General features: G+C 37.7%; 2 protein-coding genes across 6 annotated transcripts in view; one reads left to right on the top strand and one right to left on the bottom strand.

Annotated features, from left to right (window-relative positions):
• Positions 1-18,727, bottom strand: part of LOC113050524 (zinc finger CCCH domain-containing protein 3-like) — a 65,975-nt gene extending 47,248 nt beyond the window's left edge. For all 3 annotated transcript variants that reach the window (XR_003276777.1, XM_026213545.1, XM_026213546.1), the window contains exons 1-3: positions 18,647-18,727; positions 16,566-18,009; positions 15,547-15,743 (exon numbers count right to left, since the gene is read on the bottom strand). Coding sequence is in view for 2 of the 3 variants with exons in the window: in XM_026213545.1 (XP_026069330.1) it covers positions 15,547-15,743; positions 16,566-18,009; positions 18,647-18,692 (1,687 nt within the window). In the remaining variant the exon portion in view is untranslated. The remainder of the gene's footprint in view (positions 1-15,546; positions 15,744-16,565; positions 18,010-18,646) is intronic.
• A 64-nt stretch (positions 18,728-18,791) lies between these two features.
• LOC113050522 (ubiquitin carboxyl-terminal hydrolase CYLD-like) lies at positions 18,792-25,913 on the top strand. Of its 3 annotated transcripts, none has more exons than XM_026213543.1 (15): positions 18,792-19,028; positions 19,235-19,869; positions 20,005-20,289; positions 20,764-20,845; positions 21,021-21,196; positions 21,339-21,492; positions 21,678-21,819; positions 21,914-22,018; positions 22,153-22,244; positions 22,473-22,539; positions 23,388-23,526; positions 24,011-24,119; positions 24,250-24,368; positions 24,613-24,838; positions 24,932-25,913. In XM_026213543.1, the coding sequence occupies exons 2-15, from the start codon at positions 19,438-19,440 to the stop codon at positions 25,114-25,116; spliced, it is 2,313 nt and encodes a 770-aa protein (XP_026069328.1). In that variant the 5' UTR covers positions 18,792-19,028; positions 19,235-19,437; the 3' UTR covers positions 25,117-25,913. The 3 variants fall into 3 exon arrangements, with proteins under 3 accessions (XP_026069328.1, XP_026069327.1, XP_026069329.1); XM_026213542.1 differs by having other exon boundaries at positions 23,385-23,526; XM_026213544.1 differs by lacking the exon at positions 18,792-19,028 and having other exon boundaries at positions 19,409-19,531; positions 19,636-19,869; positions 23,385-23,526.
• Positions 25,914-26,552: the final 639 nt, after the last annotated feature.

Here is a 26,552-nt window from a genome sequence, read left to right as displayed (position 1 = left end):
CTACGATGTTCTTCCGCAAGACGCAAGCAGTTCTGTTTATTAACCGCTAGAGCGTCAAAAGTTCCCTACCGCAGCTTTAATGCTTTAGCCAGCCATACTGCACTGATCAGTGGTGTACCATTTGCCAGCATGATATCAAATAGATACCACTCTACAAATAGAACTTACAGAAATTGTAATAGATGGTTTTTATGAAGATTATTGTGATGATATCTAAATGATAGCCAATAAGAAATAATAAAAGGTTATAACGTTCATTACACATTTATTGCTGAGCTTTGTAAATTTTAAGAAGATTAAGAAATATTCTGGTTTATTACACGAATACACCATTAAAAGGCAATGACCAGCATTGATTTTATATGTTAAATGTTAATATAATTTATAAAAATGAAGTAAATTTGTATGTAATGAGTGATGTGAGTGAAGCTGTTAGTGAATAATTTTAGAATCACCCACCCAACAATAATGAGCAGACAGGAGGAGGAGACAGTAGAGAAAGTATATTTGCAAAGCCTGATCAGATAAGTGACCATCACTAACCAGAATAGAACCCAAGTTGCTCTACAACCACCGTGACAGGAGACAAACTAGCTATTTCCCACAAAGAAACTCACCAGGGACAACAGAAAATGAACTGGCCCTGATCAATATCATTCCTCTCTCTCTCTCTCTCTCTCTCTCTCTCTCTCTCTCTCTCTCTCTCGCTTACAGAGAAAAAAAAAAAACAAATGCACACATACTGTAACACACAAAATGATGTGCAAAATCATAGCTACAAAAAATAAAAACAAACAGGTTGAGGTTTTCTTTTCTTTAAATCTACATATGTTATAAAATTCCCATTCATAACATATTACACAATTACAATCTTAAAAAGTGATTGGTTTTCTACATTAAAGGAAGTTTTTTTTCTTCATGTCAGTATGTATTGTGATATTACTTCGAATCTGCATGATAGACTTTCTTCTGTTGGGGAAAATAATTAAAATATTAATAATTATATTCTGAGGAATTTTCATGCAAATTGTAATGTTTAGGCCTATAATGGTTGGTTCTCTTTTTATACTCCACAGAGAGAGGGGAGGGACAAAACAAACAAACTAATGATGATGTATAAGAGTGACATAGTAGATAATTTCTTTCCTTTTTATAAGGGGGTGAACATTTCTCCATTTTAAATTAAAGCATGTACAGCAGTAAACTTTATTATATGAGAGACACTCATGTAACTTGTAAAAAAAAACTAAAAAAGAAATAACAATAAACAGACTAAAGACACTCGTCTGTTAACATTTAAGAAGTTACTCTGGAAGACAAATTTACTAAAGGATTCGACATATGACCTTTACAATCTTTGTGTGTGTACTACTGACCAAATCATCAAGTGGTTTAAACGACCAATGGGCCCTTGTAAAAGGGCTCCCTCTACATGTGATGATCAGAAATGAAAAAAAAAGATAGCTCACACATTTAAACCTTAGGAAACATAAAAATATTGTTTTTGTCCCTAAATATTAATAACAACGTTTGCCACAAAAAAAGCCTTGATATAAGATATTTCATACTTGGTAATACTGGATATAACAGAACTATATAATACAAATCATGTTTTTTTATCTGAAAGAGAAGTACCTATGATGAGCTTAACTACAAAAGAAAAGCAAAGACATCGAAAATGAAAAAAATCAACGCCTAAAACGAAGCCAAATGTATTGGGTCATTTAAAGTGCAGCATGGCGACAGTGAGCATAAAAATAAATGGACAACTCGGAGACACTCAGAGAAATGAAAGAGGATCTGGAATTGTTTTGGCAGATTTCCCTGACCTAGTGTGTGCCGATGTCTGCATGCTGTGCGGCTAACTGATACAGGTTCAGGAATAGCAACAGGAACCATGCGTAACACTGTCCTGAGACAGGTGCAGTGATTTTGCCAGTGGGAATAAAACCAATAGATGAGCTACATTAGTGGAAAAATCACTCTAGCACTCCAGTTTGCCTTTTTAAAAAAAGTGGTAAGAGAGATAAAGGCAATGGAATCCGGACATGATATATGTCCGACTCAAACCTCCATCCTCCTAAACTCATGTGCAGGGAGTAAGGATTCCAGTGTAAGGCAAAATGTACACAAACCCATACAGTAACATCAGAAATGGCTCTCCAACCAGACTGGACTCAATCACTCTCTTAGTTCAGAGCAAATCTTACTAAATTAAATACGCTAAGCATTAATTATGTAGCCTGAGTGGGAGCCTATAAAACTATACCCACCAATCCCAGCCAATCAATACTCCAGCAGTTATCTTAAAGTCCTTTAACAACATTGCAGGCTGACAGACCAACACAAACAATCATCCATAATTAAACGGGACACTCTCTCACAAACACACACTGTGGTGCATTTAAGTAAACTAGGAATGAACTAATACCATTTTTTGATAAGTATGGATGTTATAAATTGATTATATTGTTCTCCTCTATAAAACGTTGAAGATCTGGAGCCTCACTCACTGTGGTTCTCAACTGGAGGGCCACAACCCTAAAATACTGACCACATAATTAAGCAGTGGATATAAATAAACAGGCTTATTACATTTAAGGAAACAGAAAAAGTATAAAATCCTTTGAGCTGTCATTTCGTTTAAGTTACTAACTTTCACAGGTTTCATGATATGCCCATATCTTTATTCAGTGAACAGTCTTATACATTTTTGAATCCAGACAAATGTTTAAAGAGATGGAGGTTCGAGATTAGTCAAGAAAATCAAGAATAAAAAGATATTTAGGAGCCACACTGGTCAATCTTTCTAAAAGTCAATCATTTAAAACTGTTAATTACTTTGCATTTTATTGAACTTATAACTTCAAGGTAATAAATTACAAAATGTAATATATTTATTTATATATTTACAGTGTGATATATTTGTTTAATTGTGTACAATAATTATGATATACTGTGTCGAGCTGCCATTTGATGTCCCATGTAAAATCTGGTTGAAGCCAAACAAGTTGAGAATGAAAGATTGCAATTTACAAACAGTAAAATTGAAAGAAAAAGAAGCCAAAGATAAAAGATTGGATGAAGAGAAAGTGAAAGAGAAAGCTAGGGGCATTCTGTTGACAACATTCACTTCCCAGATCTCATCTGTCCATCAGTCTGTGAGCTTTGTGTGTTAAACAAGCTCCCACACATTTCCCAGGATAACACACATGACATGCCTGTGGTTTTAAATTCGGACAGCCACCTGTGAGGATGACTAAGATAGCTTGTTGGAGCAGCCTGTGTCTATGCCTGTGTGTGTGTGCACACACAGGTTTTATGGAGCTTACTTGGATAGGGGGTGTTGAGCCAGGGAACTTGCATGCCAATATTGGCCAGGAGTCTCTGAGAGACCTGAAGATACTTAACTGCTCCCTTGAGAGCAAAATAAAGATTTATTCCAAGCGAGAGTGAGGGAAGGCATAGAAAATGGATGTGATGGAGTGAAACTTTGGGCTGTGCCAAAAAAAGCTCATCACAAAACAAACCAAGCAGCTTTAAGGACAGAAAATGGACCAGGTCAGAGATTAAAAACAGTAGAGAAAGGGGAAGGCGAATGAAGGGATGCCTGAATGGTTTGTTGGCTTACTTCTCAAGCCCAGAATAGAGCGTGAGCTCCAATGTCTGAGCCACTTCGACAGAAATGGAAAGTTAAGAGTGATTAGGGTCAGGTTTCTCAGTTCACCCCTCTGTCATGGGCTGTGGGCCAGGTGGAGCGGACTGTGGGTTTGGGAGGTATGTGTGTACTCTAGCCCCTGGATGGCCTCTCTGGCCAGCATACAGCTACAGCCAGCCAGTTAATTAGGAGAATTTCATCACTCCATCATAGACAAGGAAAGACGGAGAGAGAGGAAGGGACAGAAATATACCATCAGTCTATGGTCACAGAAGTTGATTCAAACCCATATGGATGGCGATGAGAGTAACACAAGCTCTGCTTTAACTGAACTCTGGTTTTTTATTGACATCCTTCTATTGATGGTTTTGATTTTCCTTTTTCTTTCCTTTTTTCACATAATTCATATGTGCAGTGATATGCACACAATATGCTTAGGGCCACAGGGTCAAGTTTGTTTATTGTAAACAAGTCAATCAACCTCTTCACATGTACTGGATTGAAATTACAGATTTACAATATGTTGAATACAGGAACACAATATGGGAACACAAACATATAAGCACACTACCAGTCAGCAAGTTTTGGGGTCGTCAACACGTTTTAAACATTTTTGTAAAAAGTCTCTTAATATCACAAAGGCTGCATTTTATATATACATATATACATATATATATATATATATATATATATATATATATACACATATATACATATATATACATATACACACACACACACACACACACACACACACATATATATATATATATATAGACGGGGACATTTTAGTAAAATGCTTAAAGGTGGGTGTGACGAGTGGGGCAGGTACGAGAGCCGTGGGAATGGGAATGGGGCGAATTGGAAATGAGCGACACCTGCACGACCCATCGGTCTCGAGTCCCACGAAGGAGATAGAAGGATATAAAACAGGAGCTACGACAGTGACGGAGGCGAGAGGACCAGGCCTGGATTTTTGTTTGTGTTTTGGTTTTGTTTGTGCGCAGCAGTCGGCCGTGAGGGGCTGCCACGCTGTTTTGTGTTTATTTTGATTATTAAAGTTTGATTTGATTGTCCGCCGGTTCCCGCCTCCTTCTTCCCGATGATTATGGAGTTTTTATTGTTACAGTGGAGTAAGCGATTGAAATCACCAAAACAAACACACCACTACCCCAAAAGGGTCTAGTCCCCACACATACGTACCGAACCAAAGCAACAATTAGTTCTGTGAAACAAAGCAAAACCAATGTAACACCGTGTCTTTACCGGACACGAGTGGCGCAGCATGACAAAATACTTTTGAACTCATTATTATCAGTGATGCTGTCTACACCATAGATATACAGTATATACATATCTATGGTCTACAATGGATGCGGTGCAGCATGATCCCAGACAGAAAACTGCTGCTGCGTTCTATTTATGACGTACTCACACAAATTTCAAATGATTTTCAACATTGTTTTGTCGCATCCTGTGTACTAGACAGACTTTAGTTGTTGCGGCGCAGACACGGTGTAACTCACCTATTGAGAAGAAACAAGTCCTCTGCATCCGATCACAAACCTTCTACTCCATGAGTTCTCTCCAGTGCTGGAAAGCTGATCCGGTATTTTTACGGGTCCTTTTTCTTTTCTTAGGCGTTTTTTTGTTCTGCAGACATTTTCCTCTTTTTTTTAATTTATTTTTTTATCAAGCGGCAACCTCCCGATCTCTTCTCGTGAAGCAAACACGGAAGTGATCTAAACTAATTCATCAACTGGCTGCTTGAGGCTGGCTGCAAAAGGGAGTCAATCCCATAGACTCCCCATGTTAAAATGCCCAACATTACAGCAGAAAAAAAAAAAACATGTTTACAGCCTGGTTCAAAAAATAATTATGGTCTATATAGCTTATTTTGCCCTTCAAACTGAGAGGGAGGTAAAACATTTTTTTTATAATTTTATAACTCATCCATTTAAATTATATTAAGCATTAAAGTTCTGCATAATTAAGGTCATTTGATTGACAATTGGATTGCCGCTGCTGACACTGCTGTCGAGCTAGGTGGACATGGCTTCATCAACCAGCCTTTTTGCTTATTTTCAATTATCCAGGTGTGACATGCTGCCAAGATGGCGATGGCCCGCTCCAACCAATTTGAGCTTCAATAACTCTCTTCAGAAAACTGTGGGTGAAGTCACGCAGGGGTGGCCCGTCTAAACTCTGGCCACCACTAGGATGATTTGCAGTGGGTGCTATAAATTTAAATGCAGAATGTAAATTCACAATAGTTTAAGAAGTAAAAATAAACGTGCAGCACCCGCTGCAGCCTCAGTTTTATGTCTCTGAGCAACATTAAAGTGTTTCGTTCGGTTCAGTCGCAATGACTCACTTATTAACAGTGACTCGCTGCCACCTATTGGTGGTTTATTTTACATTTTAGGTACTTTTTCATTTTTTAAATAATTTCAAACAGCAGTTTTCAATGTTTTATCTTTTGCTTGGTAACAGCCCAAATGCCAGTATTTCACCTAAAAGATGGTGCACACTTTTAGAAAAAAAATGGTGTAAGGGTAAAAAAAAATAAAAAAAATAAAATCATGAGTCAGCTGTCAGCACAATTAGAAATAAGACATCAGCAAAATAGTCCAATTATCCTTATCGGTAAACTCCCACAAATCACAGAGATATAACTTTTTGTCTATATTGCAAACCTTTAATTTTATTTCTTTATTTTAATGTGCCACCCCAAAATTTACTGTGGCCTCATCTGTAATTAAGATGAGGCCACTCCTGTAAACATTTTCTGGGAGCGCCACTGATAACAAGTCCATGTTTTCATACAGTCTGTTTTTTATCCGCCATCTCTGTTGCTCGGATCGGCTAATGTCCGTCCTGTGCACTGAATACTCTCTCCTCCACATCATGAGTAGACACACTCCTTACTGATTATTGGCTACAAGTTTGTTGTGCTACTCGGCTTGAATCAGTTTTTTTCAAGTGTTTTTGAAAAATCGCTTAAAACCAACCTTTAACCTGGCTTAATGAGTTATTTCAGAGTGTTTCTAAAAAGACAAAACTCGAAAAATCACATGTGATTGTGATCTTGTCAGTAAAGCTGATCTGTAATTGCTAAGCAATATCGCATTCCTAATCGCAGAGGAATTGCATTTGATTATGAACATGATACTGTGTAGCCTGTCAGTGAACTATGGCTTAAATGCCGCTCCATCTGAACACACGTGATAAAGATTTACTAATAATCACAGAACTGGCTTTACGAGATGCGCATGACAATAACATGAGATTTATCATGCAGCCCTACTCGGTATACACATTTTTAGTAATTCATACTATGTACAGACAAGAAGAGGAGCCCATAATAAGAACACATTGTGTTGAATTCCACGTTACGCATTTTCATCCCATAGAATACCTTACAGACAACACATAACATAGCTTATTGTGTTAAGGCAGGTGTTTTTAAAATACCAAACTCAGTAAACACATCATTGATAAAGCATTCTATGTACAGATGAGCAAACAATCCCACAAAAAATAATGCATGCGTTAAACGGGTTAAGTATTTTACCCAAAGAAAACAGTTAGGCTATAAGAAAAACATTTCCAGTAAGTTATGATACAGTGTACAACTTAAAGCTGAAGATCTTTGCCCGAACCCGACGGGACCCGATGGGTTCAGGCTTAATTTATATAATCTTAAGCGGGCTAAGGCTGGGCTCGGGCTTGCGCTCCGGTTTGCGAGGTGAACGAGCGGTCATGTGATGTGTTACGATTAGCACGAGAAAGTGGATGGTGAGTAGGTGTAACGGAGGCTTGCCTCTGGTGCTTACGTTTTGGTTGCACCAGCAACTAAAGCAAAGTCTGAGGTGTGGAACATTTTTGACCATGTTTATAATGAGTGAATAATGATGCACCATCAGTGAGCGCACGAAAGCGCTGAAGCCATCTACAGTGGATTCAATCATTTTCCTCCACAAAAACATGTAGGCTTAGCCTAATCTCTGTGAGTAAAGGTTTTTCAAATGATAACTAAATATTCATTGAGTCCTAAATGCATAATGTGGACAGAGTATTTACGCTAATGTTGGCATTATTCTTTTATTAAATTTCAGCTGCTAGTGGCGAAGAAAATCCAGCGGAGTGCGTTGGTCTATTTATAGGCTGAATGAGCCCATGTCTATTTAGAGTGCTGAGATGTTACGATGTTACAGAGGACTTACTTTATTTCTTTATTCCAACTTCCAAGTGGTCTAGTCTACGTTAGTTATGAATAAATTGTTAAAACATGTAAAAATGACTCATTCTTGACAAAAGTCAAAAGAGCTGTGTGTGCGCACACATTTGAATAATGTCGGGCTGTAAACGGGTTTAGGCTTTTAAAAAGCTGTCAATCAAAATGTACTTGTCGGGCTCAGGTCCTCTCGGGCCTAACTTTTATGGCCCGATTACAGCTCTAATACAACTCCTCAATCATAGTTCTATGCACCTGCTGGCACAGTTGTGTAAATGAGATAAACTCTTGTTATGTTGAGATCACAGGAAAAATAAGTCACGATAATGAGAAAATAACTCTTGTTATGTCATGATCATGAGAAAATTAAGTCGTGATAATGGGAAAACAACTTTTGTTGTTTCGTGATCATGATAAAACAAGAAGAAATAAAATTATAATGCATGGCCGCTTAGATCTTCCATAGAATAGAAAGTTTGAAAGGACAGCAAAGTTAATTTAAAGTAAAATCTTTAGGCCCTTTAACCCTAAGAACCTGTCCCACTCCAATCCACTCTAAAAGAGGGCCAAAAAGACTCATTATGGGTGTGTTTGTCTGGCCTTAGACCGCAGAGTCTGCTTCCCACACAATGCCAGTTTGCTGTGATTATTATGGCAACACTTCACGCCGTGTGGACAGATGAAGGGAGCGTGGGAGGGGCTGCTAAGATCAGATTACTGGAAAAGGGAAACTTAAAGGCTTGGGCAAGAGGTAATATTATAACGTGCCATTTGTAGGAACCTAGCCATGGTCTTAAAACAACTAAGTGAACTTTGTGTTGTGCTACATAAGACTGACGCAAAAGCAACAGTGCTCCGTGTCCAAAAAGTACACTTGAATAACAGTTACACAAGGCAAGCGGTGTGCTCTAAAATATTAGTGCTAAAAGTTATAAATAGTAAGGAAATACTAAAACAACATTACAATAATAATAATAATAATTATTATTATATCAATATTATATTATATGATATTATTAAATAAATGCTTTCTATTGTTGTTATTATATATTAAAAATACTTATTGGATATAATAACAAATAAAAAAAAATATTTAAAATTAAAAATGACATATCACAATATTACATTTCTATAAATAATAATAACAATAATAACAAGCATTAATATTTTTTTGTGATTACAAGTCATTGTAATTGATGTACAGCAATTATTAATCACTACAGAAACCAGATGATGGCGATCACACGTCAGCATTAATTAGTGAGGTAGTTATTATGGGACTGACACAATACTAATATATCGTAAAGACAAGCACATTTTTAAGTCTCAAGAAACTGGAGTCATACCTACACAATGCATGTGTTAGAGGTGGTAAATTACGTGTATGTTCTTAAATAATTATCAGGTGTGTCCTGTTTAAGGTTACTGATTTATTCTGTCCCTTGAGTTACCGGAGACCCCTCAGGATATCAAGAAAACATTTACCCCCAAAACGGGGAAGGAAAGAGTGTAAGTACAGTGTCCCGTTTCATTGGCGTTTGGATTACACTTTTCATCACTCACCCTTCAACTGCTGGCACAAATACTCAACGAATGATCTCACACATCAACCCTTTACCGCACAAACTCAGAACTAGCTCCAATGTGAAAATGTGTGTAAACAGTTTCACAATAAACACATTTTCTATTTCTCCATGTACTTTTACATTTCCATGTGACTAAGTGAAACTAAGTGGCCTCATCTTCATCCACTTAATCTGCAGGTGCTCTCATGCAGTTTACACATAAGCGCGCAGGGGACGGGTGTGCCAGGCAGGTGGCTGTTAGTTGTGTTGCTGCCTGGGTGTGTCACGCAAGGCCAAGCAGAGAGAAGCTTTAATTATGGCCAGCTGACAGTTTGACAAGGGAGCAGACAGAGGCCCAGGCGAGAGAGGCAAGTCACAAGAGCATTGGATGATGCCTCTCTGTCAGTGGCTGTACACTAATTACACACTGGGAATCCATGTCGAGCACAGGGGTCTTTTCGTTAAAGAGTTTGAGGTTGATCAGTTGTCCTGTAGTTGTATACTGGGTGTTTACCATGGTATGCTCCAACATTCTGACCAATTTGTAAACAACTATTTATATAAAGAAGCTGCCCTGCTAAAATATTTTTGTGCTCTATGATGTCAATTGCCAAAATGGCATGGTAAACCAATTCCATTCTTCAGATTTTTTGAAGTCATATTATTTTTATAATATTAATATTCATTATATATTTTTACATATGATGGGAAGATTGCGCTCCAGTCAGTCGTGAATGCACTGAACCTCTTGCCCAGGCTGTGGATTAAACGTAATAATGTACTTTTTTTTTTTTTTTTTACACAGACCAATTGTTTCACTTTGTATCGTATCGTCAGGAGCTACGGGTATCGATTTGGTCTTGTCTGATTATTACCCAAGCCATAGACGTGCATTGTATGGATTGGCAAGGATAATGGTTTCACCTAAAAATATTCTATACTGTTCTGCTGAAGAAAAAAAGTGACCTACATCTTAGATGCACCGAGGGTGAGTAAATTAAGAGCAAATTGTATTTTTTGGGTGAACTATCCCTTTAAGTATACATATAAACAGCCAGGACAAAACTATATATATATTTTTAAATTGTTGAGTAAATACAACCGACGTGTCCTGAGAGCCAGTACAGCACCTTTTTTTTCACATCACACTAAAAGCTATTTATGTGTCAATGGGCTTTACAATTATATTTTTCTACATTAGTTCTCACAAAAGCTTGTAAAATCTTGAACTTTGGATGATACCTTTTAGGTAAAGTAAAATAAATGGAACTGGAGAGAACATGGTGAAAGTTATTGGCAGTTGTACCAACACCAACCGGACAGAGAGAAACTGACAACAGACAGCTGAGGGACAGATAAGTTGAGATATACTGAACATCCACCCACACACACACACACACACAATAGCTGTTAACAGGTGGTGGGTGGTCCTCCCAAAGACAGGCCTCCTGGACACATTATGAACAGGTTGGTGTGTGCGTGCCGGGACCAGTACAGAGCACGAATTTGAGTAGTTGGATGTTTATCCAGTGGACACTGGTGGAGGGGAGATATTACCCCATTAAAGTGCAAGTTGGCCCATCTGTTTGACATGCAGGGCCTGAGAAAGTGATGTGGAATGAGCAGAATGTTCGGCCCACAGACTGAGGGTCGACGGTGTGCGAGTACAAGCGTGACTGACACAGCTGATGAAACCACTGTGGCATTGTGGTATTTAAAGCAAATATATCTCGGGTGACAGTTGAGAGAAGTTAAGACACTATGTTGGCCCATGTAAATAACTTCTATTTCTTTTAGGTTCTGATTCATCTGCCATTCAGGTTATATTTGCTTTAATTTGTGTTTCGTATCCCTATTGGATTTCTCCCTTTACACACAAACCTGGTCCAAAAAATAACAAAAACAAAACTGTAGTATTCATGCAAATGCAATACAACTGAATATCCATAACTAACAATACTACACCACAAAGTTTAAAGGGAGGGTTCCTGTTTTGCACCGCAATGCTAACCTAGGATCAGGAGGGCATGTGGATCAAGTAAACCAGGGTCAGCCGACACACATTTGTCATAAACAGGGTATATATTACTGGAAAGGAGCTGGGATGCTTACTCAATATGGCAGAGGCATATTGTAAGAACGGGAGGTGGGGTGGGGGGTCCGGGAATGGGATCCGGCAGATGAGGGAGCAGCAGTGGTGTGAAAAAAAGTGGCAGAAACTAAAGGAAGTGTGAACTAGTGAGTGATGCAAAAAAACAAACTAAAATAAACAAACCACATAAGGAACGAATGTTTAAAGGCAGGAGTAGACTGACGCACTGGCTGTCACCTCTAAAATTTACAATGTGTGTTGCCAGTAGGGGGGTTGAATTGGGTCATGTTAATACAAATGGTATTCTAGAACTAATGCTTGAAAAATTATTGTCAGTTTGTTTGGCAGTTCATTGCATTTCCTGTACACTCCAACATCCAGCTTTGTATGCACCGTATACATACATACACACACACACAAACACGTTTGTTTTTTTGTGAAAAATGGGGACATCCCATAGGCGTAATGGTTTTTATACTGTAGAAACTGTATATCCCATGGCCCTACACCAACCCTACACCTAACCCTAACCCACACAGGAAACTTTGTGCATTTTTACTTTCTCAAAACAAACTCATTCGGTTTGATTTCTAAGCGTTTTGAAAAATGGGGACATGGCTTATGTCCTCATAAGTCACCCTCTGCTGTGTCATACCCATGTCATTATACAGAATTGTGTCCTGATATGTCACAAAAACAAGAGCACGTGTGTGTGCGTGTAAACACATTTATATATATTATGTATGTATGTATGTGTATATATATATATATATATATATATATATATATATAGTTAAATAATACATGCTAAACTTAACTGATACCACTGAACAAAACCTTGCTTGTTGTATAGGGAGCGGTGAACACTATGTAGGGACCCTGTGAATTAGGCTGCAGCTCTGAATATAATAAAATACCAATACTCCAAATTGTAAAGATTTGAACGATATATAATGTGAGTTAATGACGTAAATGACCACAGATCTCATAAAAGGTCTTTTACATAGAAACACAAAACTTACACAACAAAAAAGATAAAAAGCTAAAAGATTAACATTGCAATACTATATTTAGCTACTGTTGGCACTTTCGTGTGTGGCTGGCCACCGACTGCAGTTGTGTAAACTTTACGTGAACTAGTGAGGGACGGCACCATCAGATCGAGTGGAAAATAATAGCGAGATCAGAGCTGTGAAAGACTGGACAAGTGATTTATGGGCAAATAAAAAGGTACCCCAGGGAGGTAGTCAGGGCTAAGGTGTGTATATGGGTGTGTTTGTGGAATTGCGGTAAGATGACTATGCAAGTATGCATTTACGAGAAGAGAGACATACCCGACTCCAGCTTATTCGTAAGCCTTCCATATCAATGCCTGAGCAGGTCAGCATGTGTGTGAGCTGAAAAAATATAAATGCTGCCCTCTGATTCACATATTAAAATACCAATGGTTTGCAGAGATGTTAAAACTTTGACCTAACAGAGTGTATTTGTGTGTGTGGAATGGGAGGGGATAGGGTGGAGGTGTATATACATCATACCAAATAAAGCCACAGCAAGTCACCCTCAAGTTAATCACTTAAACACATGGGAGAAAGGCTGCCTGCACAAACACACATGAGGGAGAGATCTGAAGTCAGTTATGCAGATTAAATAACCCACATAAAGATTCTACTTATTCCTTATACTATACTAATATACTAATGTTTACAAAAAAAAAAAAAAGAGACCATTGAATTTTTCTTTATTTCTTTATTTTTTTATTATTTTTTTTAAATTGAGAAAAAATTTTAATAAATGTGTTAATATGATAAATTGTCATCTAGGCAGTAATTTTGATTTATAAATAATTACATATATAAGTAAATTAATTAATAAACACCAAAAGCAGGAGATATTTCAAGTGCGGCAACCCAGCAAAAAGCCATAGCAATTGAAGCAGATGACAAAAAGCTTTCAGTGCTTTGTCATATGTCAAACAAAGACGTTTATTTTTTGAAAGCAGTCTCTTATGCTCACCAGGCTGTATTTATTTGATCAAAAATAGTAAAAAAATAAAAAGAAGAAGAAAAAAACATGTACGTAGTGTAGCATGTAGCCACAGCAAATCATTGGAAGACCTTGTAAGGGTGTAAATGCATCCATAAAATATATGAAGCTGCTCTGTACTGAGTGAGGACTAATCAGACCACACTAAGTTCCATTTATTTGTCTATGAACCCTCAAGAGTCCTAAGCCAAAATTCTGTTGAGACGCTTCAGGCCGCTTCATTCCCTCTCTTCTCCTTTTCTCTCTCCCTCTCATCTCCTCCACTATTGTGTTCTGTCATTTATCTATTTTATGGGATTATCGAGGCGCTTCTCCCCTGCCCGCAATTCATTACACTCCTAACTGCTCACTTAGGTTTATGCCCCTTTAAATCCCCCAACAGATAACCAACCAGCCTCAGTAAACAGATAGAGCGGGAGGGAGAGAGAGAGAGACATGTGGTGGGCACTCATCAGAGAAGGAATGTGCCGGTGGCCATGGCAGTGTAGAGGAGCAGTTAGTAGTGTTTTTAACGTGGCTGCCCTCTTCCTCTTCATTAGTAATTCAATTTGCTCTTTATTAGCCACTCTTATCTCCTGCACAGAGTCCCTCTGGCTAACCCCTCCATCACTCGCCCTGTCTTTCCCACTTGCCCCCTCTCTCTTCACATCCACCCATAAAAGCATTACCTGGCTGGCACAAGACAAAACTTCCTATTACAAGACCTTGGTAGGAATAATATCGAAGAGACATGGGCAATTTAGAGGTATGCAAAAGGAAGACAGTTTTATGGTAATACTGCTATTCTAATGTGCGCAGAAACAGACCGCAAGCGATTACAGTGAGATTGTGAATGGGGTGGAGCTGGCTGTAAAAACAGTGATTGCTTTCCATCAGGTTGGGCTTATATTCTCCAGTTCGTTTAAACAATCCAATTTGCAAAGGGATAATTACGCATTAGCTCCTTTTTATCTACTGAGCGAGTGCGCTGGCAGGGTTTGATAGTGTAGCCGTATTCGGTATGCCACTGCTGCAAATTACCCGCTATCGGCACATGTACACCATCACGACCCGATTGGGCAATTAATTAACTCCTCCTATCCCCAACGGATACGGGCCATTACACCCAAACCTACTCCCTCTTAAACCAATCAGGCTGCTGGGAACATGCTGCCCTCTATTGGAGGTGTACGGTCATAGCCAATAGACTTTATTCATTATCTTCCATAATTAGGAAATGTCACAATAGAAAAACAAAAGAAAAAGAAATAGGTTAAATGTGTTAAACAGTATTAAAGTCTACTAAATGGCAAATGAAAAAGCTACCTGAAGCAGAGAAGCTGTGAATTTTGCAGCAATATCACAATTATATTCTCACAAAATGTGATGCAGGTTTAGGGATGTTACAAACACAACAAACTCACACAGAAATGTGAAGAAATCTATATTTATGTAAGTAGTATGGATAATAAAAGGGTAGGCTAAACAGATCATTGTGGTGTGCACACTTTCAAACAATATCAAGACAATAGACATTAATGTGGGACATATAGATGGTATATTAAAATATTTAAAGTACATATCAGAAATAAAACTTGTAAGAAATATAAATTTGAAAAAATAAATAAATAAATAAATACAGGAAAGTATGTGACCGACTGGAAGATTTCCATGATCTCATCTATGTTAAGATTTTATTTTCATGACAATACCCAGTGTACTGTTCATCTCTGCTGCAGCTTTGTGCTTCCATGGGAACATAAAGCTCATCTCAACCTCTCTCAGAGGAATACAAACAAAGCAGCGATAATTAATTTTCCAGAGACTGTTTTGTGTTAATTACTAATTAAACCAATTAGTCACAGAGGGGGCAAAAACAATCAGTTCATTTAAAAAGGGCAGAGGTAGAGTTCCATTGTGTTTTGAGAGTTGCAAAGCATTTTGTGAATGTGTAATCATAGTAACTGACCTGGTGTTGAGGTCCTGGGCGAGGTGGAGGTCAGAGAGAGACGGCGGAGCTTGTGTCTGCCAAATGAAACCAGCACTTTGGGCTGTGGTTGCCTGGCATTGGTTGGAGTCTTCACCGGAGTGTGTGTCCGTCTATGCAAAGAAAACCTGCTCCTTAAAGTCTGCACAATGGGGCAGTGTCTTTTCTCTAAGGAGGGACTACATATAGACATAAAAAAAACATACATGAAAAAATAATAAGAATAGGATTTGTAGTAAGTTACAGAAGTCAATAAAAGGTAGAAGTTTGCTCATTTTGTTTAAATTAAGTGCAAAGGAAATTTAAAGAACTAACTATGTGTTGCCCTCTAGAGGACAGTTTAAGAACAATATTGCCACCAGCTGTGACATTTGCAATCATTCTACACTTAAAAAAAGGCCAAAGGGTTTCTACAATTTGTGCTAAAAGACATTCCAGGACATTTCCATGTTTTCTATGTATTTTTTTTTAACCTTTTTGTTGTGTTTTGTAATTTTTTTTTTATTTAGAATGTCAATAGTCAAATGATTTTATATGTGTCATGAATACGTTTCAAATTTTCTTGTGTTTAATAATTCCACTAATAAATCATACATTTCAATGCGTCACAGAAGTAGTTATTCATTATCTGTCTTTTTTAACAGGACAGATAACTACTCCTGCATGTGGAAAAATATATAGATCTACAAGTTAGGGTTATATATATAAACAGAAAACAGAAATTCATAAAAAAAAAAAAAAAAGATTATAAATAAATAAATATTTACTTTTAAAGTTTATAAAGTAAATAAATTAATAATAATAACAATGATAAATAAAATTTTAAACAAAATAGTATAACATTTTAATATTAATAATTTATCAGATTTTGGCCATAGCATGATCAGGCCAGCCAAAATGTTTATATTAGTGCATGCCTAAAATTAATTCTGACTTCTCACATCCCCTGGCATAATTGTATATATACACACATCACAATCTTAACAAAGCAGAAGTCTCACTTGCTAGCAGATCTTCTAATGATCTTGGTTTGGCTTCTGAGTTTAAAACCTCCAGCTGACAGTGGAGTGGTAGTGGGGTTCATGTGGGTGGGGGTTGAAGACAGAGCAGATCCCTTTTCCCTTTTTTGACCATGCTTGTTAGCTGTCCATCGATAGACTGTGCCCTTATGGGTAGTCCTAGAAGTTGAGCTAGATGCATTTGCTGTTGTGTTTTGTCCAGCTGCCTTCCAGCGATAGCGGCTGGCATGGCCAGCATGGGACGTGGAGGCACCTGTAGCTTTAGACTTTTTTAATAAGGTTGTTAAAGTTGTAGCACATCTCTTTTCTTTCTTCGGTCCCTCCGGTCCACCTTGAGATGTTCTTACAGGGATTTTAATAGATTTGGATGCAAGGGGTTTGCGTGGTCTTTTCGTTGAAGTGTTTGCTTTTCCAGCTGTTGACAAGGAGGAAGATGAAGACACCCAGGTGTATTTTGAGGTCTTAGGAGCTCCACGGGAAAGATTAGGCTTGCGAGACCCCCTCCTATTGCAGCTTGAAGCTCGTTTGACAGTGGCTGTCCCAGGAGAGCATCCAGAGGTCACTGGCTTAAGCGTGCTTTTTATATTTACCATCTCTTGGTTTTTCACCCATATAAACTGAGATCTCTTATGACATGGCGAGGCTACTTGTGTCTGAGTTGAGTCTAGCTTAAGCTGGAGCTTTGTGGGACTCAAGGAAGCCCGAGGCTGAAGGTTGGAGACAGAAGAAGCCATAGTACAGTCTCTATTGGCTGTTGGCATTACAGTCCTATTGGATAAGGCAGCAGTGGAAAGGTGTGGTTTGACTTGAACTAGAGCTGGAGGTTTCACAGGTGAAGGGATAGAGGGATTGTTCACAGCTGATGATGTTTTTAAAGTGTGTTTTATCTTCATTTCAGGGTCTGATGTTGAAGCAGAATCAGTTAGTGCATGGGCAGATGAGCAGAAATGATCGTTTTTTCCCGTTGAAGATAAAATCAAAGTCCTCTTTCCACTTGCTTTACTTTTCCTCTCCTTTGAAGTCTCACTCTGGACACTGAGTGAAGACGTTGTAGATTTAACTGCGGTTTGCCCAGCTGGTAACTTTTTAAATAAAACACTGTTGATTCCAACAGTTGCAGCACTATTCCCAGTAGCAGTGGCTCCAGGTGTAGTGATGTGGTGATGAGGCTGGTTCAGGTGGTCCACAGCTGGGTGAGAAACATGCCTCCCAATTGTCCTGATGGTCTTTTTGTTAAGCGAGTATGTTTTTCTCCAGCTGCCAGAAGAATGAGGCACATACGGTTGTGGCAGTGATGAATATGATTGTGCATAGTATGAGGCATGACCCCGACACTGACCCCTCCTTGAATCATGTCTGGCACGACCCCACTGGGTGGAACTTGAAGAAACATCACCATGAGTACTTTTATAGTCATTAATGAGGTCTGCAAAGTAAAGAATAAGCAATTAAGCATGTATGGTTATGTTAAAACTAAACTGAACTGAGCTGAGCTGATTATTTAAAAATGAGTAAAATGGACTTTAGTAAATGCAATATGTGTGTGTGTGCATGTGTGTGTGTGTGTACATTTAGAATTGCATTTTTTTAATTCAATGTAAAATATTTAGAATTTTAAATAAGTGAAATATATTATTCAAATAAGTATTCGTCCTCAAATAAGTAATTATAAATTCATGAATCATTCGAATTTAGTAAAAGCCATACAAATGCAATCATAAACAAATATAAAAAAATATATGCACATGAAAATATGGGACATTTCTGTCCCTTTGGTTGTCACTTTCGCTAAGAGACTGCTCTACAACAACCAGCAATAAACCAGCAGCAACGACGAGGAAAAATGAATATGCGACAAGTCAGAAATTACAAACATAAACATCTAAAAATGAGTGAATATATTAGCTTAATGGATAACGGTTAGTTCAGCCACGTTGTTACTGAATACTTCATTCCCGAAGTAAATGTGACTTATATCGAATGAAGGGTTTTGGGAAAGGTTTAAGGTCTTCACTTTGAACCACGCTAAAATATCGCAATAGTAATAAAGCAGTCACACTTACTTTGCAATTCCTCTATTTCTCTCTTTAGCGTTTCACGTTCTGCCATCTTCACACCAAAACACAGATGTCATAAAACCGCGACGACGCCTGTGATTACGTGTACAGTCACCATCCAATCAAAACACAGCTCTCACCAGACGATTCTATAGGTTTGTTTTGGAGCCGTACTCCTGAACTACGCCTGGCTGTTCGAAACTTTACAGACCGACTGTAACTGTGTCTGGAGAGTAGTTACATTTAGAGCAGGATTATAAACATCACTGTATTTATACTAAAAACATTTTAACTGTTTGGATGGAAGAGGACGAAGACTGACAGTTTTGCAGTCTAACGAGATTCGTTTTGGGATACAGAAATCGAAAGTAACGTTACTAACTTACTGGTAAGGAATTCCGCACAATCAGATCGAATGTTTGCGCTATTTAATTGGGAATAATTAAGTTTATGAAATCGCTTCTGAGTGCTAGTTAAATTATTTAAAAACTTCGTTTTAATAAACATATAGTGTGCCAGATCAATATATCAATTAACTACAAACAAACAAAAGTTACTAGCATTAACTTTAACTGTTGGCTTTTTTTTTTACAGAGGGTGTCTACGCAGCTCCTTCTATCTACCGTCGCAGATGTTTTAAATTTTTTACGTTCTGAGGGTATTTAAATGACGAAGGAGAGAAATATGCTTTATGTAGAGGAAGTGAGCAAGTGACTCCAAGGCTTTAGGCCCATGCCCACACTGGTGTAAAGCAAAAGCTTGACGTACTTCAGTTTTCCAAGTGACATTTTCAAGAAATGGCTTCAGCTGACAACAATATATACTTCATTATAACTGCAAATCCACCTTCACCAAATAGCCACATAAACGCTGGTCAAATATGCTTCATAGGTAAACAGCGATTTGATTTATGGCAAAAGAGAAATGACAGAAATATGCCTGTAGTTTGTATGGGCACACCATTCGATGTATACCTTAATGAAGTTCTTCTGCAGCAACTGAAGCCCAGATCAGCAGAATTACTGCTTGCTCTTGAATCAAATGAAATGCGACTCTTGGCACTGAAAGATCCTGAGGCTTTAAAGGAGGCGTCAAATCTGTCTGAAGGCAGTCAGGTTTACGTGGAATATAATGGGCAATGGCTCAAAGGTGTGATTCGATACGGTCTTTCAACTTCATCTTATATGTCTGATCCTATAAGAGGAGTCTTCTTTGGGGTGGAACTGCAGGTGAGTAACCTGTTTGCATGAGTGAGCCTGTGTCTGTAGTATTGTTGAAAAGAGAATAGAGGTGGAATAATATGAGCAACCCACTAAGGGTAACATGGTCTTATAATAAGTCGAAAAATTCTCATCTATTCTCAGGGGGAAGATAAAGAAAAAGGCCAAAATGATGGTTCCTACCTCCACCAAACATACTTCACATGTCCTAAAAACTCAGGCATTTTTGCCCCTTTTACAAGAATCAAACCAGTGGATCATAAACCATCAGCACCGCTGCTACCAACTCAGTCTTCCCTGTCCATGACATCTACTGAACCTCTCAAAGTTGGAGACAGAGTTACCTTTCTTAGTGACATAAATGATCACCATGGCATGATTATGGATATAAAGGACAGCCCAGATGGTAAAATGGTTCTCATATCTACTGTGAGTACTGACTTCCTTTTAGATTGAATAAAATAAAAACAGCATACAGGTTAGATTTGCTTGTTAGTTCTGCTTTTATCTAAAGACAAAAGCAAAACTGGATTGATAGGATAATAGAAACAAGTCCAAAAAAATGTATAATAATAATCTAAGTGTTCATATACTGTAAATACTAGCCCCACAATAAAATTATACCTCTTATTAGACTTAGACTTAAATAGCATATACTTTATTAAGCCTGCAAGGGAAATTGCTATGTCACAGCTGCAAAAAAAAAAAAGGTAAGCTAAATTATATTTAAAGAAAATTACACATATGAGTATTACATATTGAATAAGTAAAGATGTATGTAGAGGAAAAAACAAAACAGTATGGACAGATTAATGTACAATAGTGAGTTCACCTATTACACAAAGATGAGCTATCGTACAAAGTTATAGTAAGGAAAATATCCTAAAATGTTCCTTTCCTCAGGATAGGGATAAAGAGGGGAAGCAAGGGGGTGAGATGTTGGTCCCATTGGATTTTGTAATTAAAGAGGAGCCATTAAATAAAGGTAATTTGTTTGTACAGGTTTCTGTATACTTATAACACAGAAACAACACATACAGTAACACAACTTAGGTAAAAGCATTTGGGCATGGACACTCGTGCAAACAATTTATTCTATCCTTTCAATATAGTGGTGTTAGTTTGATGTGCGTTTTGTTTTTGTTTTTTCTTGTGAGCAGATGAAACTGAAAAAATGGACACTTCTCAGGGCTCCGAGATGGGGGGTGTTACTGATTTTGACGAAATTACTGTTGGCTCCCTAGTGCAGATCCTGGGAAAAGAGCTAGCTTATGGAATTGTCCGCTGGGTTGGCAGTTTACCTGATTGTCTTGAGACGATTGCTGGACTGGAACTGGTATGTCCTCTATATGCCAGTGCAGCTCGTCATCTTTCAAAAATTCCTGTAGTTCTGAAATGACATAAAAACTTTAAGCCAGTTTCACAATTTGTTGAACTAATTTGAAATACTGCAATATATTTATTTTTTTTTTTCTTAGGAGAACAGCAGTGCCGGTGTGACTGATGGGACATATAAAGGAAAACGTTACTTTAACTGTCCTCCTCGTTGTGGTTTATTTGTGAAATTATCATCTTGTCGGCCTGATGATCGTTTTTCTGGTGCAAAGGAGCAGCACTTTAATGGACATTCTGGTAAGACCTGGTGATACAGTTTGTGTGACAAAATTACAATGTACTGTACCTAATGTGGGTGTGTCAAGGTGTTCACCAGTGACATTTTCACTGGTAGATTACATCCACAAATATTATGTTGCCACCTAATGTAGTGTAACTTGTAGAACATTACATGTGTGCCTCATTCTTCTTCTCTGTAACAGATCATAATGGGGCAATTGTATATGAGGAACAGGAGAATGTACCACCTATTAGAACAGAAGATGTGTCCAAGCGATTGATTGGTAAGAAGAAAGGCATTCAGGGTCACTGCAACTCCTGTTATATGGACTCTGCCCTGTTCAGGTTAGAACTCATCATCTTAGACACGGCACACACATAGATTTTTTATTTTTACATCTGACATTTAATCTCGGAATATTTTTATTTTTTTATCCAGTGTGTTTTCCTGTTCATCAGTACTGGATTCTATGCTTTTTAAGTCTACCGAACATGAAACCATTCAAAACATTCTGCTAAAGAACATTGTCAACCCTCTCCGCAAGTGAGCTTGTGGCCTGCATTTGGTTTCTTATTTCTATAATTTTTTTGTCATTATAAGCAGACATTTCAATCACCCTTATTGTACATGTATGCATATGGGAGAGCTTGAATAAACTAATTTTCTCTCATTTACAGACAAGGCTTTGTATCAGAGCGCAGTGTGATGAATCTTCGGAAACAATTACAGAATCGGGAGCACTGCCCCACTTACACCACAGATGAGAAGGGTATGCTATCTTTTATGTCATAGCCATATTCGGCTAACAATGTCAAGTTTCAAACAGAATATTGAAGGAAAATGTCCAAATTTACATTTCTCTTCAAGCCATCAAAATGCAGATCCAAAATATTACACAGCTGTTTCCACAAATTATTTATATCTCATTATCTATATAAGAGATCTTGGCTGTTTTATAGACTTGCACAAAGCGTAGTGTTTTTCTTGATGTGTGCAGATCCCGAGGAGTTCCTCTCTCTCATCATGCAAGAGATTCTCTCTCTAGATCCGCCACTCAAACTCTGGTAGAGAGCTTTTTCATTGATTTCTTTTTTTTTTGTCAGTAGGGACATGAGTCATAAGGAATTTAGCTATTCTAGTTCCTTCATGGTTTAATTGTTTATTCTTAGTAATTTAAGGAAGTACCAAAATATTTATTCTAAAACTATTATACCATGTAAAGGGATAGTTCACCATTTATTCACCCTCATGCCCTTTCAAAAATGTATGAATTTCTTTTTTCTGTTGAACACAAAAGAAGATATTCTGAAGAATGTTGGTAACCAAATATTTGACTGTAGCCATTTACCTTCATAGTATTTTTTTTTCTCCGGTGGCTTCTGAGCTATTTAGTTACCATCATTTTTCAAAATATCTTCTTTTGTGCTCAACAAAGCCTGGGTGATCTATCCATATAACACACACACACACACACACACACACATTTGTTTTTGTGAAAAGTGGGGACATCCCATAGGTGTAATGGTTTTTATACTGTACAGACTGTATATTCTAAGGCCCTACACCAACCCTACACCTACCCTAACCCTCACAAGAAACTTTGTGCATTTTTACTTTCTCAAAAAAAACTCATTCTGTATTATTTAGAAGCATTTTGAAAAATGGGGACATGGGTTATGTCCTCATAAGTCACCCTCTCCTTGTAATACCATTCTAGCATGATGATCTCTTTGCCAAGGCGGAAGATTGACATTCAAGAACCTGTACCCAAATTGAACATAATGAAAATTATTATTTTGTATATTTTGTTGTCTTAGCATTTTAATAGAATGCCTTCTAGTTAATTATCAAAAAGAGTTTATGCATTAATGTATGGTTTTCACTTTATCTGCCCTGTATCTACCTTTAGCAGCCATTCGGGAAGTAGACAAAAAGTGCAAAGCTGTTACTACTACCAAATCTTTATGGATCACAACCACCATTTAGTCCTGCCGACAGTTCAACAGCTACTGGAACATTCGTTTTACAGCAACAGTCTCAAACTAGCAGAGGTATCATTCTTCCTTTTGTCTGTGTGTTTTAGATTCTGCTTTCTGTTCCTCATTTGTATTATTTTGGTTGGAGTGGACATTCCATGGTTGACCTGCAGATGGTACTGTTTCTCTCTACTATTTATTGTACCATTTCTGGTGTGACACAAATGAATTTACTATAGGTCTTCAACCCTGCTTCTGGGGACCCACTGTCCTGCAAAGTTTATTTCCAAACTGCTTCAACACACCTGGCCTGTGACTTTTCAAGTGATCCTGAAAAAGTTGATTAGCTGGTTCAAGTGTGTGATTAGGGTTGGAGCTGAACCAACCCCAGGAGCAGGGGCGAAGACCTATGGAATACACTGTACATCCTGCATGTGCTTTTCTTAATATTGTGCTTTTCTTAATATCTTATTAAAATGGATCCACAATCTAGATGTATATATCATTGTATGATCTACCTGTTGCTCAAAGTATTTTTTTCTCTTCCTTATGTCTCCAGGTGCCTGCCTGTCTGATTCTTACTATGCCTCGCTCAGGGAAGAGTTTCAAAATGTTTCCAAAAATAATTCCCTCTACAGAACTGGACATCACTGGTCTTCTCGCGGATGGTAACTTGTCCTACACATCTTTACAAATATTAATGACTTGGGGGGGGGGTTCCTAGTAATGTGCATCCCTCTTTCTGTGTGCTCTATTAAATCATCTGAGGTGTGTGTTATATATTTATTTGCTCATTAGGTCCTCAGCAGTGTGTGTTGTGTGGTCAGCTAGCAAATGAGGAGTGTGCTGAGTGCTTCAGAGACACGGTGTTCAGTGATACAGGATTCAAGTATTTCTGTGAGAAATGTTCCACTCAGGTAGGGTGTTTAACATGCATTTTGCATTTATCGGAATATTCTTTAAATATGAATTTATAATCCATAAATGCAGTAATTTCTCGGGTATTTTCATAGGTTTGATCATTATTAAATTTTTCTAATTATTAGAAGGGATTATTTACAGTAAAGTAAATCATGTACTGTATGTATCATAAATCATGAACTTCATATAGTTCCTACATTTGAATGCAACGTAATATGTTTAACTGATTTGTTTGTGTAGGTGCACTCTCACCAGCAGCGTCGATGCCACAAGCCCAGGCGCCTGCTTCTTCCTCAGGGCTTCTCTTACTCACAGAGTTCAGGGTCTGATCGCCGCACGCCTCCACGGGAGAAACTCGAGCTGTTTGCTGTGCTGTGTATAGAGACCAGCCACTATGTCTCTTTCGTCAAATACGGACCTCAGGATACTGACTGGATCTTCTTTGACAGTATGGCTGACCGTGTTGGTAAGTAATTGTGTGTGTGGACTGTGTGCTTGAATTGAGTTCAATACTTTTGCTGGGTTTGCACATGTAGATCACACACTTACCTGTTTGTAGGTGAAATCGATGGCTATAATATCCCAGAAGTGCGGGCATGTCCTGAGGTTGGCCAGTACCTACATATGCCTCTGTCTCAGCTGGCTAATCAAGTGCCCCGAGAGATGAAAGGTGTGGCGAAGAGACTCTTCTGCGATGGTTACATGTACCTTTATCAGAGCAGGACCATGTCTCTATATCGATGAGTAAATCAACACGTACTGTACATGTCAATAACTGAGAATGTGCCATCTGATTGTCTGTGACTATGCCTGTTTAGTCATGGATTCTAATAATGTTATTTTCAAAGGAAATCAGGAAACCATATGCTTCTGCTCCATATTTGAGCATTTAAAAGTCAAAAATGTACACTTTCTGCTGGAATTATTTTGGCATTCCCGTATTGCATTGCCTGGGTGGGTGGTGCATACTCTTTTAAACATGCTGGATGAAGATGGTGCAGCTGATATCCTTGATTTAGTGACTTAGACTTGAATAAAACTACTCAAATGCCAAAGTACCTTTTATGTATATAAGAAAGAAAGAATAATAATAACATTTTCTAATCTTACTTAAATGGAAAGAGTTTTTATATTTTTTATTCCAATGCGTATTGCTGGGCTGTGAGCAGACCTACTGTAGCTTGCTGCCTAATTCATGTTCACAGAAAAGGGGGTCAAGACATGTTTGTTTACATTTAAAACTAACCAGATAAACATTTTGTTCCTACAACTATGAAGATCTATGAAGTTGATGACTTGCATAACTTAATTGTAGTGGTTCTTGTGGTCCATTTATTAATTCTGTATTCTCTGTGGCTACTGAATAATATTGTGAGCAATACTGAATGTGATCACTGCGTCATCAATTATCAGTTAAAGTATTTTGATTACGTTTTCTCTTGAATTTGTTTGTTTTAGTGTATCTGGTTTAATTCCAATGAAAAGGATCAACCAAAAAAATAAATATGTCTTGACAGGAATTACATCCTGTACGTCCTCTTTCTCTCGTCTGGTGTGTGTTTGTGTGAGAGACTAAGATCTCAGCTCCTTACATTCCTCCCCTTACCAAACAGGGATAAACCTGGATGAGACTTTGCTTGTTTGTGTTTTTTGTTACATTATCATAAACTGTAACTGATGGTACAGTAGTTGTTGTTTAGACTGCAAGAGGTGGAAGGGACTCCACTGAAATCTTTCCTTAAGACTGGACAAGGAAAAGTGATTTGGAATAATCTGTGCTGTGCTGCTGCTAATACACTTGGATAACAGGACTTTAGGTGCCTTAAGCAACAGGCTTCACTGTAAACATTTACACTAAGTTATAATATTTATCTTGTTCCCATATAGAGATAAATGACTTCATGACTGCTGCTTTAAATCACTAAATAAAAAATGTTTTTAAGCATCACAATGTTATGCACAATATGGGAATATTTCTTAGAATAAGAATAAAGTATTACTTGATGTGAGATGTCAGCAAATGCAATATAAATAGTGGAGATAAATGGTGCAATTGAAAATCCAAAATTGTTTTATATGATGCATTATTAAAAAAAATAATAATAATAAAAAATCTTTAAAACAGACCAATAACTGTTGACATATCTGCATCCCACATTCTTCCACTCCAAAATGTATCT

The sequence above is a fragment of the Carassius auratus genome, chromosome 31, assembly GCF_003368295.1.
Source record: "Carassius auratus strain Wakin chromosome 31, ASM336829v1, whole genome shotgun sequence".
Lineage (NCBI taxonomy): Eukaryota > Metazoa > Chordata > Actinopteri > Cypriniformes > Cyprinidae > Carassius > Carassius auratus.
The sequence above is the reverse complement of the archived record's forward strand: the minus strand, read 5'-3'. Positions and strand labels throughout refer to the sequence as shown.